Source organism: Numenius arquata, chromosome 12 (assembly GCF_964106895.1).
Source record: "Numenius arquata chromosome 12, bNumArq3.hap1.1, whole genome shotgun sequence".
Taxonomy (NCBI): Eukaryota; Metazoa; Chordata; class Aves; order Charadriiformes; family Scolopacidae; genus Numenius; species Numenius arquata.
In genome coordinates this window covers 40,044,109-40,059,988 of record NC_133587.1, presented here as the reverse complement: position 1 = coordinate 40,059,988, position 15,880 = coordinate 40,044,109, and the positions used below count along the sequence as shown (strand labels likewise).

Here is a 15,880-nt window from a genome sequence, read left to right as displayed (position 1 = left end):
CCACATCCACCAAGTTCAGATTCCAGACTGGGAACACACCCTACTCCAGGATTCAAACCTAAAACCTGCCTTCAAGGCTCTTGATTTCACACACTGCACGTTGAGGAGCTTCACCGTGACATCTGACTTGCAACCTAATCTTTCCCAGGGCATAAGGAAGCTGAGCTCCACTGTTTCGGTTTGGCTCATCAGATACAGAGCAGCTCAACTGGAGAGATTAACTCCAGATCCAAATTTCACCGGACTTCAGGGCAGTCTAAATCTGTTCTCTATCACTCAGGACAATCTTTAGCTGGAGCGATGCTTACCCCTGGCATGTATTCAACAAAGATAGACAGTTTCTTCTCCTCAATATCCCGCAAACACCCGTAGTACTGCACTATCCTGTCATGACGGAGAGTCTTCAACAGCTGAATCTCACATTCTAAGGCATTCACCTCCTGCAATAAAACAGACATGCTTTGTGAGGAAAGGGAATGGCTACTCTGGGAATATTATGCAAATATTGCTCGTTGCTGAGCGCTCTTTTCGTAGCACCTGTGAAGCTGGCCATGACGACATCAGGCTCAGAAATAAGGAGTGCTGCCCTAGGAAAAAGGTAAGGAGAAAGACAGATGGGACACACAAGGGCTTGGCTTTGAGACAGATTTACTTATTTCCTTGTGCTCAAGGAGTTTTTCAGAAAGGTGTGAATAAAGACACCAGCAAAGTTAGTGCAGTGCCCAGAGTGGGAAGAAGGTGAACGATGCAAGGCGGCTGAAACTAAGGAAGAGCAACCAGACCTTCAAGAGATGATACCCAAGACAGAGCGGGCCAACGTGATCAAGGAACTGGAAGGAAGAGAGGTCACCAGAACATGCTGACTGGTGCCACAAGCCATTGGGGACCACTCCAAAGAGGGAAAACAACACACACTCTCTCCCATCAGGGACACGGACCTCTCTGCCACCTCTGCCCTCGACCTCCAGCCCACAATCCCCCAACACGCTGCGGAACGCGGTCCTGCCCTCGTACTCACTTTACTCGTCTCTTGACTGTCAGGGTCGAAAGGCACCTGCTTCACTGACAGCTCCCGGCCAGTGTCAGCGTCATAGCAGAGGTAAACTTCCCCAAAAGCTCCTCTTCCGAGCAACTTCCCCAGCCTCCAGTTCACAGGTGCCTGCAGGGCTACAGGAGAGAGGAGAGGGCTGAGAGAAGAGCACAGCAGGGAGACTTCAGCATCAGGGTCCATCTGACCCTACAGAATGCAGATCAGGCTCTCAACGAGCTCATCCTCTTCCAGGGACAGTGAGCCACCCTCTCCCGGGGGCACCAGGAAAAACCACTTTTAATTGCACTAGTGCTACTGGTGTGTGTGTGTGGGGATGTCTCCCACTCTGCATTAGTATAAAGCAGAAAGAAGTCTCAGAAAAGTCACATTTCTTTAAGAGTCCTTCCTCCAAAACCTGCTTTTTTAACCCACCCTTACCCAAGGCCAAGGTAAGAGACAGTGGGTTGTATTAAATCTTCCTCATTGAGACGTATGCTGGCGCAGCGTGCCTAGTGTTGGGGATGGAATCGGGGTGCGTTCACACACAGTTAGTTTAGCTGATGCCCATTAACTCAGCAGGTGACAGTAACTCAATTTTGTGTCGAGACCTGCTTGTACTGAGACCTCAGACACCAGCAGCTTTGATTCACTTACAGTTCCGAGCTTTCGTAGGGGAGGTGCTGAAGACCTGCAGACTTTTTTCACAATTGTTCCACCACTTGGGCCTGTACTCGTCGTACTGCAAGGTGCTGAGCTTGCTGTCCCCATTAAAGCTCTTGGTTCGGCTGGAAGGGACAAGCTGAAACAGGTTCTCCTGCGGGAAGTAACTCCTGGGAAAAGTCCTGCGGCCTGTTGGAGAAAAGGAGGAGAGTTACAGCAAGAATGCACACACCAGCTTGGATCTATTTATAGAATCATAGAATGGTTTGGGTTGGGAGGGACCTTAAAGGTCATCTAATTCCAGCCCCCTGCCATGGGTAGGGACATCACCACTTTGTCATGTCACTGCCCGGATCCTGTGGTGCACCTCTTCAAATTAAAGAAGTTCAAAGAAACCGAAGGAAAGCCTTGCGAACATTTTTAATTCAATTTAAGAGCTGTTAACAGCAGGCATTCCATCTAATGCAGAATGTTTCCAGTGGGGTTTGCAACGATTTAATTACGTTAGGGTTTTTGTTGGTTGTTAATCAGAATTAAACTCTGAACAGGCTGGGATTTACATTGCAAATTATCCCTGGTATCCCCTAAATACACAATACAAATGACCACACAAGCAGTGCTAGATCTCACGATAACTGCTTGCACAAGGGTAGTGTCAGTGAGAGATGAAGTTCATTCTGGAAGGTTCAACATGCTGTCTGCACATGGTGAAACCTGCTGTGAAGGTCACAAACCAGCATCCTCAAAAGCAAGTGATTTAAGGAAACAGAAAGGTTGATATCGCCAGGGCTGAGAAATGCTACCCATCCATGTGGTGGATTAAAACACTGGGTATAAGCAGAGGAGGGAGCTGAGCACCGGCTTTCATACATGCTGCAGATTCTCAGTGCTTCCCAAGAGCAGACCTGCAAGGTCTCTTGGAGGATGCTCTTCAGAATACGCAAGTGAATCCCAAATTACTTGGTTCTTCTCCTTTAGGCACTGTCACCAGCCACCAATATCCTAGACCAAGCACCTCCCTCCCCAGCCCTCCATTTTCTCACCATCACTGTAGTCCTTGCGACTCTGGGAGAGGTGGTACTGCCTCGGGAAGGTCCCACCTTTCCCAAACCTCTCGCAGAAGGGGATGTCGAAATCTGACAAGGGGAAAAGACGACAGGCGTTTCTGAGATCAGCTCTGTTTCAAATGCCCAGAGCGCTTCTTATGGGAAAGCATTCTGGTCTTCACGCTGAATTACAGGCAAGAACGAGGTAACAAGCTGTTCATTTACAGGACTAGACATTCCCCAAGGCTCACCCCGAAATCTGTCCACAGTCATACACTCCTTAGCGGAAAATAAGGGTTATACACACTGGTCTCGGTCCCCCCCTAAAGCTGGTCTCGGTCCCCCCTAAAGCTAAAAAAGGTTTAACCACTGACTTTATGGACCCTGCTCCTCACTGTTCAAATACAAGGCAGGGGATTAACATTGACCATCCCTGGTTTCCAAAAAAGAGCACTACTAAACATCTTATTTGTACATGGAAAATGCAAAAGTTAGTGCGGAAACAGAACTGCCGGGCAGGGTCAGGCTCCGATCCATCTACTCTAAAACCTCTGCTCTGATATCAGTTATTTCCAGGGAAATACAAAAATCCAGCACTTGGCTAACACCAGACAATCCCTCTCTCCTTTCTTCTCAGATGCAATTCCCGACCTCTGAAAGCCAGAGACCAATTTATACCCCTACAGCTCCAAACTTTTACATTTACTTTGATTAAATGCTAGAAAGATAGAATATTCAGAAGGGATTAAAGACCATCAGAGTTTAGATTAGACACAAGATTATGAGAGAGATGGATGGACATGCGAGATAAGGGCATAGTTTTTTAATAAAAAACCACAGCACAGGAAGCCATTGCTGGTAGCACTGAATAACTCGAGATTAAAATATCTGTCATTTCCCCCCCCATCTTTCACCTCCTGTTTTTCCTCCATCCAACTCTAACCACACAGTCCATTCTGATTGTTTGTTTCTCTTAGCCTGGGGCCAGCAGCAGCTCCTTGGAGACCGTTCCTGGCCTCGGCGGCACTTCAGCATGATTTCCCCATTACAGCAGCGCGCGAGAGGAGCACATAACGGCTGAAATATGGTCAGCGAGAAAAGCAGAAGGGACAGGTCAAGAGGTTCTCAGCGAGCCACGTGTGAGCAACGATGCTGAGTGGGGTCTCAAAGCAAAATACCTCCCCTGCCACTGGGGATGTATTAAAACCCTCAGCAACGTGGACTGACTGCAGCTTCAGCTCTACGGTTCAATCTAGAAATCCTGCCTTGGGCCAGAAACGAGTTATCGTGCCACAGGCTGACTGCCATTTGTTCATTTTTAATAGCGAAAGTCATTACAATATTACAGAGTTTCCATGACTTAACCAGATGGATGTTTATATAAGTGATTAAGCAGTAACCTATGATCCTTGCAAGTTACCAGTACGCTTTCTCTAACAGCAACTGCGCCGTGACAGATTGTCATGGACGCAAGTGGAAGAGGTGTAATTCCCTAGAGAGTCTGGGACTCAAGATTTGCTATGCACAAACTCAGGATCCTGAAAGTGCAGCTCACAGAAACTAACAGAAACAAAAGGTGATGCCACAAGGCTGTTTCCACCTTCTCAGCATCTTACAGTTGTCTCTAAATACAAGAGCAAGACCCCTCTCAGCACCTTCTTCCAACACAGAGCTCATATCTGATCTTTCAGCAGCTTTACTTGCTTTCATCCATTTACTTCAGGGCCCTTGGGACCCAGATCAGACTGTTGTTGCTGTAAACTGATTCCCAAACCAGCCCCAAAGGTTCTTCAGTGCTACCACTATTGTTGCAGAGCCAAGAAAGGTTAATGATGACAAGAGCAGCCCTGTCCACGTTTGATGCTCTCGGTCTTTTGATTTTAGAGAACATTCATGTTTGATCATTGCAGGGTCATTTCTGACACGAAACCTAAGCAATGGAGCAGGTTTGCTTGATTGTTTCCAATTACTTTTCATGCAGTGCCATCTCTCTAATAGCCTTTATCCAGTCTCTTTACTACATGCTTTTTATACCTTTAAGCAAATACAAACCTCCAAGAGTGCTTACCCATGCAATCAAGACTGTCTTTGGGATGGCTCTTCCTTCCAGGAACAGGGGTTTGGGTAAAGGGAGGGCTGCAAAGGGATGAGAATAAAAAAAAAGATACACTTTATTATATCAGAAAGGCTGTGGAATGAATTAGGAAGTGGCTCCACACAGAAAGGACAGGCACACAAGCTGCACTGATCCCTGATCAGCCCAGTCTACCCAACTGAGCTCCCATCCTCAACCTGCACAAGAATGAAGACCGGTTTTTTGCTGGATGACAGCTTGTTCCTGGGGCAGACAAAAGGGATGTTGCAGAAAACACAGTCACGAAGCGGAAACAAAGCAGCCAAAGACCATAACACCCATGCACAAGACAACACTGAAGGAGGGCTGCAGATTTCTCCTCCCCCAATGTCAAGCGTTCAGCCACGCAACTCTGCTTTCTGTGAACATGCCTTAGTTTTTGTGGATGTTCACACTGCAGTCCCTCAGTCACGCTTGACTCGCGTGGGTCTTCCCTTCTCTGCAACATCATCCCCCACCTTCCTCACACAAGAGGGTCTGTACCACCACCAGGCACACACCCCCTCCCAGGAGACCAGGAGCGAGACAGTGAGCTTCGTGCTTCGAGGCTCAAGGTCTTTAAATTACATTGAGAGGATGATAAAACACTGTGAGAGGATCTCAGCCATCCTAATTTCACCCCTGTCTCTCTAAGGGCCAACAAGGATGATCTGGATTGATGATTCCAGATGATTCCGCTCTCCCTTTTAACAAAGTGAGCACAGTAGTAGAAATCTGCTTTGTAAAGTGCTCTGAAACCTACTCATGTCAAAGTTGGTCACGACAGGTTTGCTACGGTGAAGAGGAATTTGTCATGTTATTTCCTAGCATCGGACCGGTCACCACGCCTGGTGACTAGCTCTGCCCTCTTGAGGCTAATGCCATCGCCAGCAATTGGTTACAAGGGCTCAGCTATGGCTTTGCAGGAATAGTCATACTTACTCCTCTTTCTGCTTTGAAGAATATAGCCCTGCTTGTGCTTTTCCAGCTCCTGGACCCCAAGACCAAACACAGCTGCCTCCTCCTTTGTATACGAAATCAAGCCATGTCACCATCTCACAAACACAGAATCATATAATTGTCCAGGTTGGAAGGGACCTTTGAGGTCATCTAGTCCAACCATCAACCTAACTCTGATTAAAAAAACATCACTAAACCACGTCACTAAGCACTATGTCTACCTGTCTTTTAAATATCTCCAGGGATGGTGCCTCAACCCCTTCCCTGGGCAGCCCATTCCAATGCTTAATAACCCTTTCAGTGTAAAAATTTTTCCTAATATCCAATCTGAACCTCCCCTGGCACAACTTGAGGCCATTTCCTCTTGTCCTATCACCTGTGACTTGGGAGAAGAGACCAACCCCCACCTCCCTACAACCTTGGTTTGGGTAGTCGTAGAGAGCGGTAAGGTCTCCCCTCAGCCTCCTCTTCTCCAGGCTGAACAACCCCAGCTCCCTCAGCCTCTCCTCATAAGAGTTATTCTCCAGAACATGCCTAATGCTCTTCTCTTGGTTTGCAATAAAGTACTATAACCAGGCTGTGCTCTTTCTGTTGTTCTTCCTAACAAAGTCTATGCAAAAGTGAAGCTGGGACATAAAGGCCAGGAGCACAAGGAATCCAGCTTCAATGCAGCCATTAACAATGAAAAAATACATCACAGGAAATTATTAAAAGCCACAAAAAGGAAACGGACCTTGATGCTGAGACAGACCCAAAGCGCACGGAGCTGCAAACCCGAAGCACGCTACACAATCCGATCAACACAGCCTGGAACACAGCCTTGTGCTGTACAGCAAAAGCAATGGGGCGGGGGGAGGGAAGAGAAAATCTTTGATGCGGATGGAAAAAAAAAAAATATATATTGCTTCCCAAAAGGACACTGTGTCTTATACACAGCCTACCGTGCACAGCGGCAGACATACAGTTGCCGTGCACGTGCGAGCTTGGACCCACCAACCGCACCAACTATTGAACTGCAGCCCGTGTTAGTACAACATGTCCTAGTTGCTTCCTGCTGAGAAGCTAAACTTAGTTGTTGCTCGTCTGGTGTCCTCAGCACCTTGACTGACACGTCTGTGGCTGCTGGCAGCGCACAGGGGTCACCGAATTTCCAAGCGGTCAATGGAGAGCAGACAGCATGCCCGGAGAGGGTAATGGGAGTATTGATCCGGTGACTGCAGAAAGCCAGAGAGTAGGAGAGGAATCTGGCCAAAGCAGAAGACCTGGGCACACAGAGCCAGGCTGTCTGCAGATCCCCAGCTACTTTGTCCAGCTCAGATCACTGCAATTGAAATCACACCATCGCACAGATGTCTACGATAGGATCTGCTTTTCAGCAGTCAAGATAAATTTGTTTCACTCAGGTGCATCCTCATCCCAACAGGAACCTCAACCTCAGGGAATGCCACTGACCCTGCTCCTCTCCCGCTATGGAGCGGAGGCTGCATTTCAGCGTGTGAAGATGGTGACACGCACGACTCACCTGTCCACAGATCTGTCCAGCGACTGGCAGCTCCCAGACAGCGACTCGTCGGGGCTGATGAAAGCTTCAAGCATCTGGCAGTGAAAGAAAAGGGGAAACAATAAAGTCACACACTGTAGCTCTTCAAGCTCCAGTCCCAGCAGACCTCTGCAGGGTCAACAAAGCTCCACCGAAGCTGGCTGATTTACACCAGCTGATGCCAGCCCCAGTAGAGATGAGATCCAAAGCTTTCCTCCCAGTGGAAATCCATTTACGACGCCCTCTCCGGATTATTGTTCTTTCCAACTGCTGTCTGCTAAGCAGGGAAACCGAGGCAAAGATAATTAGCACCCTGATGTTCAAACCATGCTGGGAAGTCAATGAGATTCAAAGTGCTCAAAGCATTAGTGGAAAAATAATAATAATAAAAAAAAAAATAAATATCAGGACACAAATGACATGCCCAAGGCCGAGTGGATGTTGTGCACCGCAGCCAGGATCGCAGCCCTGGTCTCCTGACTTCCCCACGCTGCCCTGCCACACGGACCAGCCTTCCTCTCCAGTGATAAGCGAAGCATCACCAGGGCTTTTGGCTGGAGGAACTGGCTTGGCTCTCGCTAGCTCCAGTGAGTCAAAAGCTGCATTTGTGTTGCTTCCTGGATGAGACATTGTACTGGCCGGGGTTATTTATAGCTGGTTAGTAACAATAGAGGTTTTGTATTGAGTGGCAACCCTAGGGGCTACGTGGAGCAGAGCTTGCTCAAGGCCACGCTGTGCTGCGGTGGGTACGATGCTTCCTCCTGGCTGCAGACCCATGATGGACACTCGCTAACCCCTGCTCCACAGCCAGCCCCTGGCCCAGCTCGTTCCCGGGAAAGCTGAGCAAGGAGGGTTAAACACCACGTGGAGTCCCCCTTCGCTGGCTCCCAGACTTGTGTTGCTCCTCCTTCCCTGTGTACAGGAACAGCTTCCTTTTCCATGTGCTGTTCCAGCGTTAGACCTCCTCAGCTGGTTGTCATAACAGCTCGCATTGTTTTGGCAGGACAGTCCCAATTGGAAAGCGCAATTTTTCTCTGCTTCCCAGTTTTATACCCCAAAGCCTCATCCATCAAAATGCACAAGTCACAGAGGAGTAAGACCTCTACTAGACCCCACTCCCCACCTCTGCCAGCCATGCCAGGTCCCTCCCAGCAGTTAAAATAACACTGAAGCGGATTAATTTCTCGAAAGCATAGAATTGGGAATCCAAGCAGGCTCCACACTCAAGCTCTGCTCATCTGCCAAGCTGGTCTCGAGGCAAAGTCTGCAGTTACATCACAGGCTCACACAGGGGCATCCCCCAAAAGGCAGCAACCATCAGCTTGTAAGTGGTTTTCCATGCGGCACATGTGGAAGCTGCAGCACGAGAATGTTCTGAGGGCAAAGCCCATATGGGGAAACACACGGCTGCTCAATCCCCAAGTCCCCTTTTTACTGCGTTTACCTCACCAGAGAAGGGCAGCAGGCCACCCACAGCGTGGTGCTGGGGAAAAGCAAGGAGAGCATCTGGGAACCTTCACGAGGAGCAGGCTCAAAGCAGAGCTAGCCCTAACAAGAGCTCCTTTAACAGCCAGTGGAGCTGCGCTGATTTGCACCCAAGAGGGGGCTTCATGTGGACCCTCCCCCTGCACGCACACACAATTTTTCTTAATCCTACCAAACGTGTTTGGAAGCTACGTGAAAACAATAGAAAGCCAACTTTTGGCTGCAAGGAGCACAAGATACATCTGTGCTCTGATGCTGCCAAGACTCACCCAGAGCGACTTCTTATTTTATTAATGGCTGTATAATAAACTGTTGAAAACACAGCTTTGCCATAGAAACCCTGGCACAGCCTGCACACAAAAGCAGAGCTAGTGGGTGCTATTCGAGCGTAGAAAAAGCTCATCTCCCTAGGCAAGATCCTTGGGAACCAGCATAGCAGCCTGCTGGAGTGAGTTTAGCGCCTTCCGGATGTCCCTCCTGCACGGCCAGCCCTCCTGAAAATTGTGGAACCTGGTCCTGCCCTTCCAAGAGCTTTGCAAGAATGAACTGTGTGCCCAGTTAGCCCAGGTGACTTCACAGGACCTATACGAAGCTCTGCAGAGCTATAGCTTGAGCAGAGATGCAAATGGGGAGGGAGGTTTAAGCTGCTCCTGTTCTGGTCCTTCGACAGTCCAGTTTCCCCCACCGTGGGTACCAAATTGACTGGAGGAAGAGGTACTGCTCATCACTGTGCTGAAGAACTAGCTTTTTTTTATTACTAAGGGGTTGGAATATATGAACTCCTTATTAAGAGAGGGGGAAAAAAAAGGAATATATGAAGGAGGGACACAGAGAGAATCTGTAGGCAGAGCCAAGAACTGTAGCCGGAGCTCAGGCAGAAGCAGCACCTGGGAAACAGCAAGAGTTGCTGACATGCCCAGGCTGTTGCAATCGCAGGCAACCGGTTGCTTGGCTCACTCCCTCATGCTCCCCAGGATCCGGGAAGGCTGCGGCCACGAGGGCCTGGCAGCTGGTGTGCACGTGTGAGCCAGATCTACACTCCTCCAGAGCTACCTGAGGTGCCTGAGCACATTGCCATCACCACTGCAGCTGGCTTTCAGGGTTCCTGGAAATCTGGACACGCTCAAGAAACAGTGGGCAAGCCCAGGGGCACCCATTCCTGGAAAAAGCTGGCTTGAATTCCGTGCACAGGATCAACTGGCGATTTAATGGTGGGAACAGCACTCACAGCGCAGCCTCCCTTGTGCCCGACGCTGCCCTGGGTTAACCCACAGGCCCCAGCCCCACTTACGTTCTGATCCATGGTCTCGGGGATGAACTCGCCCTCGCTGTTGATGCTGGTATAGGATCCCTGGCGAGCAATCTGCTGCTGCTCTTCGGGAACGCTCCCCGGGGGCGGAGAGCTCCGGCCGGTGTGCAGAGAGCCTAGGACATGGGAAAAGGCATGGGTCAAGGAGAGGACTTGCCACGTCCAAATCCTTCCAGAGACACCGTTCCAGTGATCACAGACCTCCAGGAGACGCTGCTGGGTTTGAACTTGCGTGGAAGAGAATGGAGCTAGAGATGCAATATTGTTTATGGACATCCTACAAAGCTTTTTCAACAGGGACAGTTTCTTACTGTGGGGCCACACAACATCTAGCAGACTTAGCCTTCAAGCTACCCTGGATCTTAAGAGCTGTGCACTGTGTCCAGGTGCTCTGTCGATGCCAGAAAGAAAAGAGCTCCACAGTTTTGTTGTGATACAGTCAATCCCAAAGCAAAATGTAAACTCCAAACCCACCTCCCCTCTTTCACCTCCGAGCATTTCCTCCCTGGATCACATCACCGCCTCCTTCAGCAATGTGGGAAACAGCCTGGATGAACTCGTTGCAACATCACTTAAACACTTCTTACACGGAAAACCACTTGCACTCAAATACCCCTCTTCTCTCTCCCTTCCCTATATGAAAGTAAAGAGGAAGGAAAAACAGCCCTTAAATCCATGAACCATGGCGAGGGGAATGACCTATAGGATCAGCTTGTCCCATGTCCTGCCAAGTGAGGGTTGTCTCCCCTGTCTGTAGCCTCAGAAGCTCCACGCCTGCAGTTGGCAGAACCTCCATACCAAGCAGAGCCACCTGGAAACCCCTAGGGCTTTGCAGTGCATCATGCGCACCCCGGCACATGGAGCAAGGCTTTCACAGGCATCCCACAAGACCTATTTAGCAAAGGGGGGGGCTCTGTTTTGCACCTGGGAGAGAGCTCCACAGCTTCCTTACACCAACATCCCATTCCTCTCCCTTATTCCCCATAAATTCACCCTAATTGATTCCTTGTGCCTTTTCAGGATATAGAGATCCTTGCCCTCACTTAGCCCAGATGGATGCACAGGCTTGGCTCTGCTTGTCTTTCTGCAGTCCCTCCCCTCCATCCCTGGGCTGTCATCACTTCATGGCAAGGAATTGCTGACGGAGGTCCGTGCTGCTCCGTGCCTGAGCTTAAACCAGTCGTTATTGTGCAATGTGAGCCTTCACGCAACACGACTTGTTTTTAAGCAGGCTTCTAAAAAAGCACACATCCTTTAAGAATTAAGAAAGCACACGGAGATGCGTTTCCTTACACTTCGTATCCATTTTTGCAGCACTCGCGCCAACTCTTTGGTTCATTACCACCATTTGGTAACAACATGCCCAGGCTAAACACAAAATTGCAAGAGAAAGGTACCGGGAAGGGGCCTATCCCACGGTGAAAATTCAACACTGATCAATCAACACAACGCTTCTGCCTCTTCTGCTGCTATTCTGCATCACAGCTGCTTTGCCAGATTGATCTCTGGCATAATTCCACCAGCGTGATCAGCACTACAAATCCGAGTCCCCACCTCTCACTTAAACTGATACACATCAGGAGCTGCTAACGTTAGCACTGTCACACCAGCATTAAAGATCACTAAATCAGCCCTGCTGGATTTATACCAAATACATAGATATCTTTGTCCCACAGTACATCTCCCTTCAGACTCCTTGCTCCAATTGTAAAAATAAAAGTCATATGGCTTTGAGTTACTTTTTTTTTTTTTTCTTCTTCCTATTTTCTCCTTCACAGATTTCCTGCAGGATAAGAACACAGCAAAAAAAAGTCCAACTGAAGTAAAGCCAAGATCAAGGGGAGCGAATCTCTCGAGTGCTGCGGCGCTCATAATGAACTGGCTTTCCACCAGCCCTAAAAACAAAACCAGTTGGGAAGTACGGCATCCTCTCTTTGAAGATAAATAAACAAACGTTTAACCATTTAACAGTTCGGGCACCCTGGATAAGTCACTGCGTTATCATCCCCTCGTTTGCTTAGCAGATGTCAATCCAGAACGCTGCATAAAGAGATTAGGGTGGCTCTTGCTCCAAAAAGCTGCTAGAGAATTTGGCATGGTATAACCGCTCTATCTTAGCTCTGTTGAGCATTTTTGTTACTGCTACGGTGAGGTGTGGGATCTCTCGCTGCAACAACTCACCCACTGCCCAAGAAGCCTTCGACTCAGATTTTACGAAGAGCTGTACATGCCCTGTTTGATTTTGAACCCAGAGAGTTAAATGAGATTTATCACAAGCGTAAAGACTTTGCATGATCTCGCATTAAGCCTTTGCCTGTAACAACTACTCCCAGTCATCAGGTCAGTTGTGTTTGACCTTCCAGAGTCACATTTCCTGCCAAAAACTGTAAAAGGGGATAAGACACCACTAGCCATTTCCCAGCAGGCAAGGAAGTTAAACAAAACGCTCAGGCTTTTGCACGCCTGGAAACTGCTGGATTGAACCCGATGCCTTTCGGCCAGGCTGTTTCGGTAGAAAAGCTGCTCAAAGTAATTTACGCAGCTTCACGCCTCCGGGAGCACTGTTTGCTGCTGCTTCACATCCGAGGAACACAGGGAGGTGGTGGGAGCAGAGCTCTGGAGCCCAAGATTGATTTCCCCCCTCCAGCCCTATCCTGCCCCATTAACAAGAGAGGGGAATGGAAATGGGGCAACACGAAGCATACTGGATCTATTAGATAATGCTGCTTCACACACCCAGAGGCAGAGGAAAAAATGGACAGACAACCCCAGATGTGCCTGTTTGACACGTCACGGATGCTCTTCACGCTTGACCTAATACTCAAGTAACAGCAGCATCATGCAGAGAGGGGAGACCCCCAAGGGCCTGTCCTCATGGGGTCTACAGGATTACATGTGAGCTCCAGTCCTCAGACCCAATGGGGATGGGGCAGGCTCTGAGGCACTTCTTTATAAGCTGAATGCTGGCCGGATCTCAGCGGCTCTATTCAGGATTCCTGAACTCAGAGAAACTCTGCAGATTGGCACCGGTTGAGCATCTGACCTCGGTTACCCTCTGGAGCAAGGTGCTTTGGGAAGGGACTCCTGCTCCATGTTACACTCACTAATGTAAAGCCATATATTTGAGGCTAGAGCACAGCATGTCCCAAGCAGGGTGAACCAGGCCAGCACGGAGACTTACAGTCACTGCTGGCATCTGCTGGGGTCTTTCATGTTCCCTTCTGTTATTTTTATTTAAGAAGTGTCTTTCATGCAGTGGTGCTGCACGTACAGCCAGCTCCCCTGTGCCAGGCTTGGCTTCCCTCCGCCTCCCTGTTCCCCGGCTTCACCCTTTCCCTGACCTGGCAGGTCCTTCCCAAAACTTCATCCATCGCTTGATGGGGATCAAGCAGGGGTCCCGATGGAGAAGAGAAGCCCCTTAAAAGTCAGAGCTTGGGAGGGTTTATTGGCAGCCGCCTACACTCACAGCTGCAGCCACAGAGAGCCCAGCCCTGGGATGACATCGCCGCAGAGCCCAACGAAGGACAATGACGTCAAGATGTGCTGTTCCTCTGAGCCCTGGCAGAGACACGGAGCTCGGGACGCAGCGGCAGAAGAAGAGGAGATAAACCTGCAGGAAATTTCTCATTCTGTGACTGTCCAGGGGAGGTGTGAGCAGACGGACCAAATCTCCCTCGATTTCTTCTTTTTCAGCGGGACCTCTACAAGTCTCCCTCCTCTCCATCCCGATCCTCTGAGGATGGATTCCTACATCTTGATTTAAGGCAAACTTTAGGGTACACCTATGCTAATAAGCAGGACAGAGCCCATTTTCTAGCCCTAAAGAAGCTGGCATGATGCACACAGCCAAATTCTCCTCCTCTTCTCAAAACAGAGGGGGTCTCATCTATCTTAATGCCTGCAACTGGTCCCTAGCCCATACTACCCCAGTTTGTACCCGGGCACTGCTGGGATGGCAGTCTCTGGTACACAGTTGGCCAGGGAATGCGCTAATGATTAAGCGACCTCATCAACAGCCAGCCAGTGTTTGTGTCCTGGCCCTGTGAATATAACAGCACAGATATCACCTCCAGGTCACTGTTTTTCAGAGTCATCTGGCCAACACGGGCACCAGCAAAGTCTTTCTACCACCTCTCTCCGGAGATCTGCATTCAAATCCTCAGCAGCCTGGTTTGCCACCGTGGAAAAATAAAAAAAATAATAAAAAAATAAAGCTTTTGGCAAATGTTTCCACTGAAATGGTGATTCTGGAATAGGGCTCTTGAACAATTTGCGGGTAATGTCGTGAAACATGTATTTCTTCAAAGTACATAAAAACAACCATCAGGTATCTGAAAATCCAGAACCCCGATAAGATTTTCAGCCAAAATTTCCTGGCACTCAGCTAAACACTTGCAGATGCTGGTCACCAAGAGACTGGAACATTTTCCACTTAAAAAAAAAAAAAAAAAAAAAGAAAAAAGAAAGGAGGGTGGAAGGGTGTTCCACTGAAAAAAGTTTAAAAGTTTATGGGGAAAAAAAAAAAGAAAATATTGACTTTGCATAAGGTTTTTCAGGGACATGGACTGAAGACACTTTCTGTCCAGCAGAAGCAAAAATAGCCAAAATCTTCCCCAGAACATCTACCCCCCCTTCCAATGTGCTTGTGCCAACAACATGCAGTTTTATTATTTTTCACTGCTGCTAACATGGCAGAGTCAGCAGAAAAACATGAGACATCCCAGAAACACTGAGAACATGACCCTGAGCCACCTTTTTATAAAGTCCCTTTAAATCTCCTTTTAAATGTGATTTCAAGAGAAAAGATGAACTGAGTTAGGATCCTCTCTGGATAGCAGCCACTTTGATGCCAGCAGAAGCAAACACTGAAATACCTTGCGATTCCAAGTGAAGAATAGTTTCTCCTGCAGAAATCCCAGCCTCTTCGGCTGCCTTTTGACCATCCACTAAGTTCAGTGAAATCCCCGCTTCAGGAAACCACAACACAGGATCATCTCTGCCTGTCTGTTGCCCGACATTGTTTTATTCTCCATTTGAAACACCGGTCTCCTTTTTCAGCTCGCTGAAGTTTCTGCCCAGCTGCTAGATTATCCATTTCTGACTCAGGAGGTAAAAAAAAACCAGATGTGCTGGATTACGAACACCTCCTGATGAGGGCTGTAGTAGCTTCCTACAGACCCCAGATAACTCCAAAGAGAGAGGTCTGGTGTGCTGTTACCCATGCAGAGGGTTGGTTGCAACCTCTTTTCAAACCAAGAGCAAGACTGACGGTTTGCATGGGAAAAAAAAAAAATAGATGGATGAGTTTAGCATGCACTGGTTACCTTTGCTACCTAACTATATAACAGCGTCAAGGACAATGGTTTTGGTGCATTAGTGGTCATCATGTAGACCCTCCTGAAGATCCCAACCTTAGCACACTCTGCATCCCACATCTGGTGCTCCCAGTCCTCCTCCTCCATTACCTAGATTAAACCAGCATGTTACGTCCATTCCTTCACTCTGCTGTTCAGGCATTCTCTCAAAATCCATTCGTACCTCAGGCTGTCACCCCTGCAGAGCTGATCTCTCTTCCTTTGTCTGCCTTATCTACATGAAGGATGCTATTCAAGGCAGTGACACCTCACAGTCAGTGGTGCGGACCTGCTCAGGGACTCTGTGTGTTGCAGCTGCTCCAAAACAGTAAGGAAAGGTGAAAGCGTTGACACAAAAGTCTAATTTTGGAAGAATAATCTTC

The 15,880-nt window shown here is 48.6% G+C and overlaps 1 protein-coding gene across 1 annotated transcript in view; it reads right to left on the bottom strand.

Annotated features, from left to right (window-relative positions):
• LOC141470884 (mitogen-activated protein kinase kinase kinase 3-like) overlaps positions 1–15,880 on the bottom strand; it is a 42,780-nt gene that overhangs the window by 6,567 nt on the left and 20,333 nt on the right. The window contains exons 6-12 of the mRNA XM_074157177.1: positions 10,126–10,259; positions 7,332–7,405; positions 4,805–4,872; positions 2,734–2,826; positions 1,685–1,879; positions 1,019–1,167; positions 309–440 (exon numbers count right to left, since the gene is read on the bottom strand). Of these exons, the coding sequence (XP_074013278.1) occupies positions 309–440; positions 1,019–1,167; positions 1,685–1,879; positions 2,734–2,826; positions 4,805–4,872; positions 7,332–7,405; positions 10,126–10,259 (845 nt within the window). The remainder of the gene's footprint in view (positions 1–308; positions 441–1,018; positions 1,168–1,684; positions 1,880–2,733; positions 2,827–4,804; positions 4,873–7,331; positions 7,406–10,125; positions 10,260–15,880) is intronic.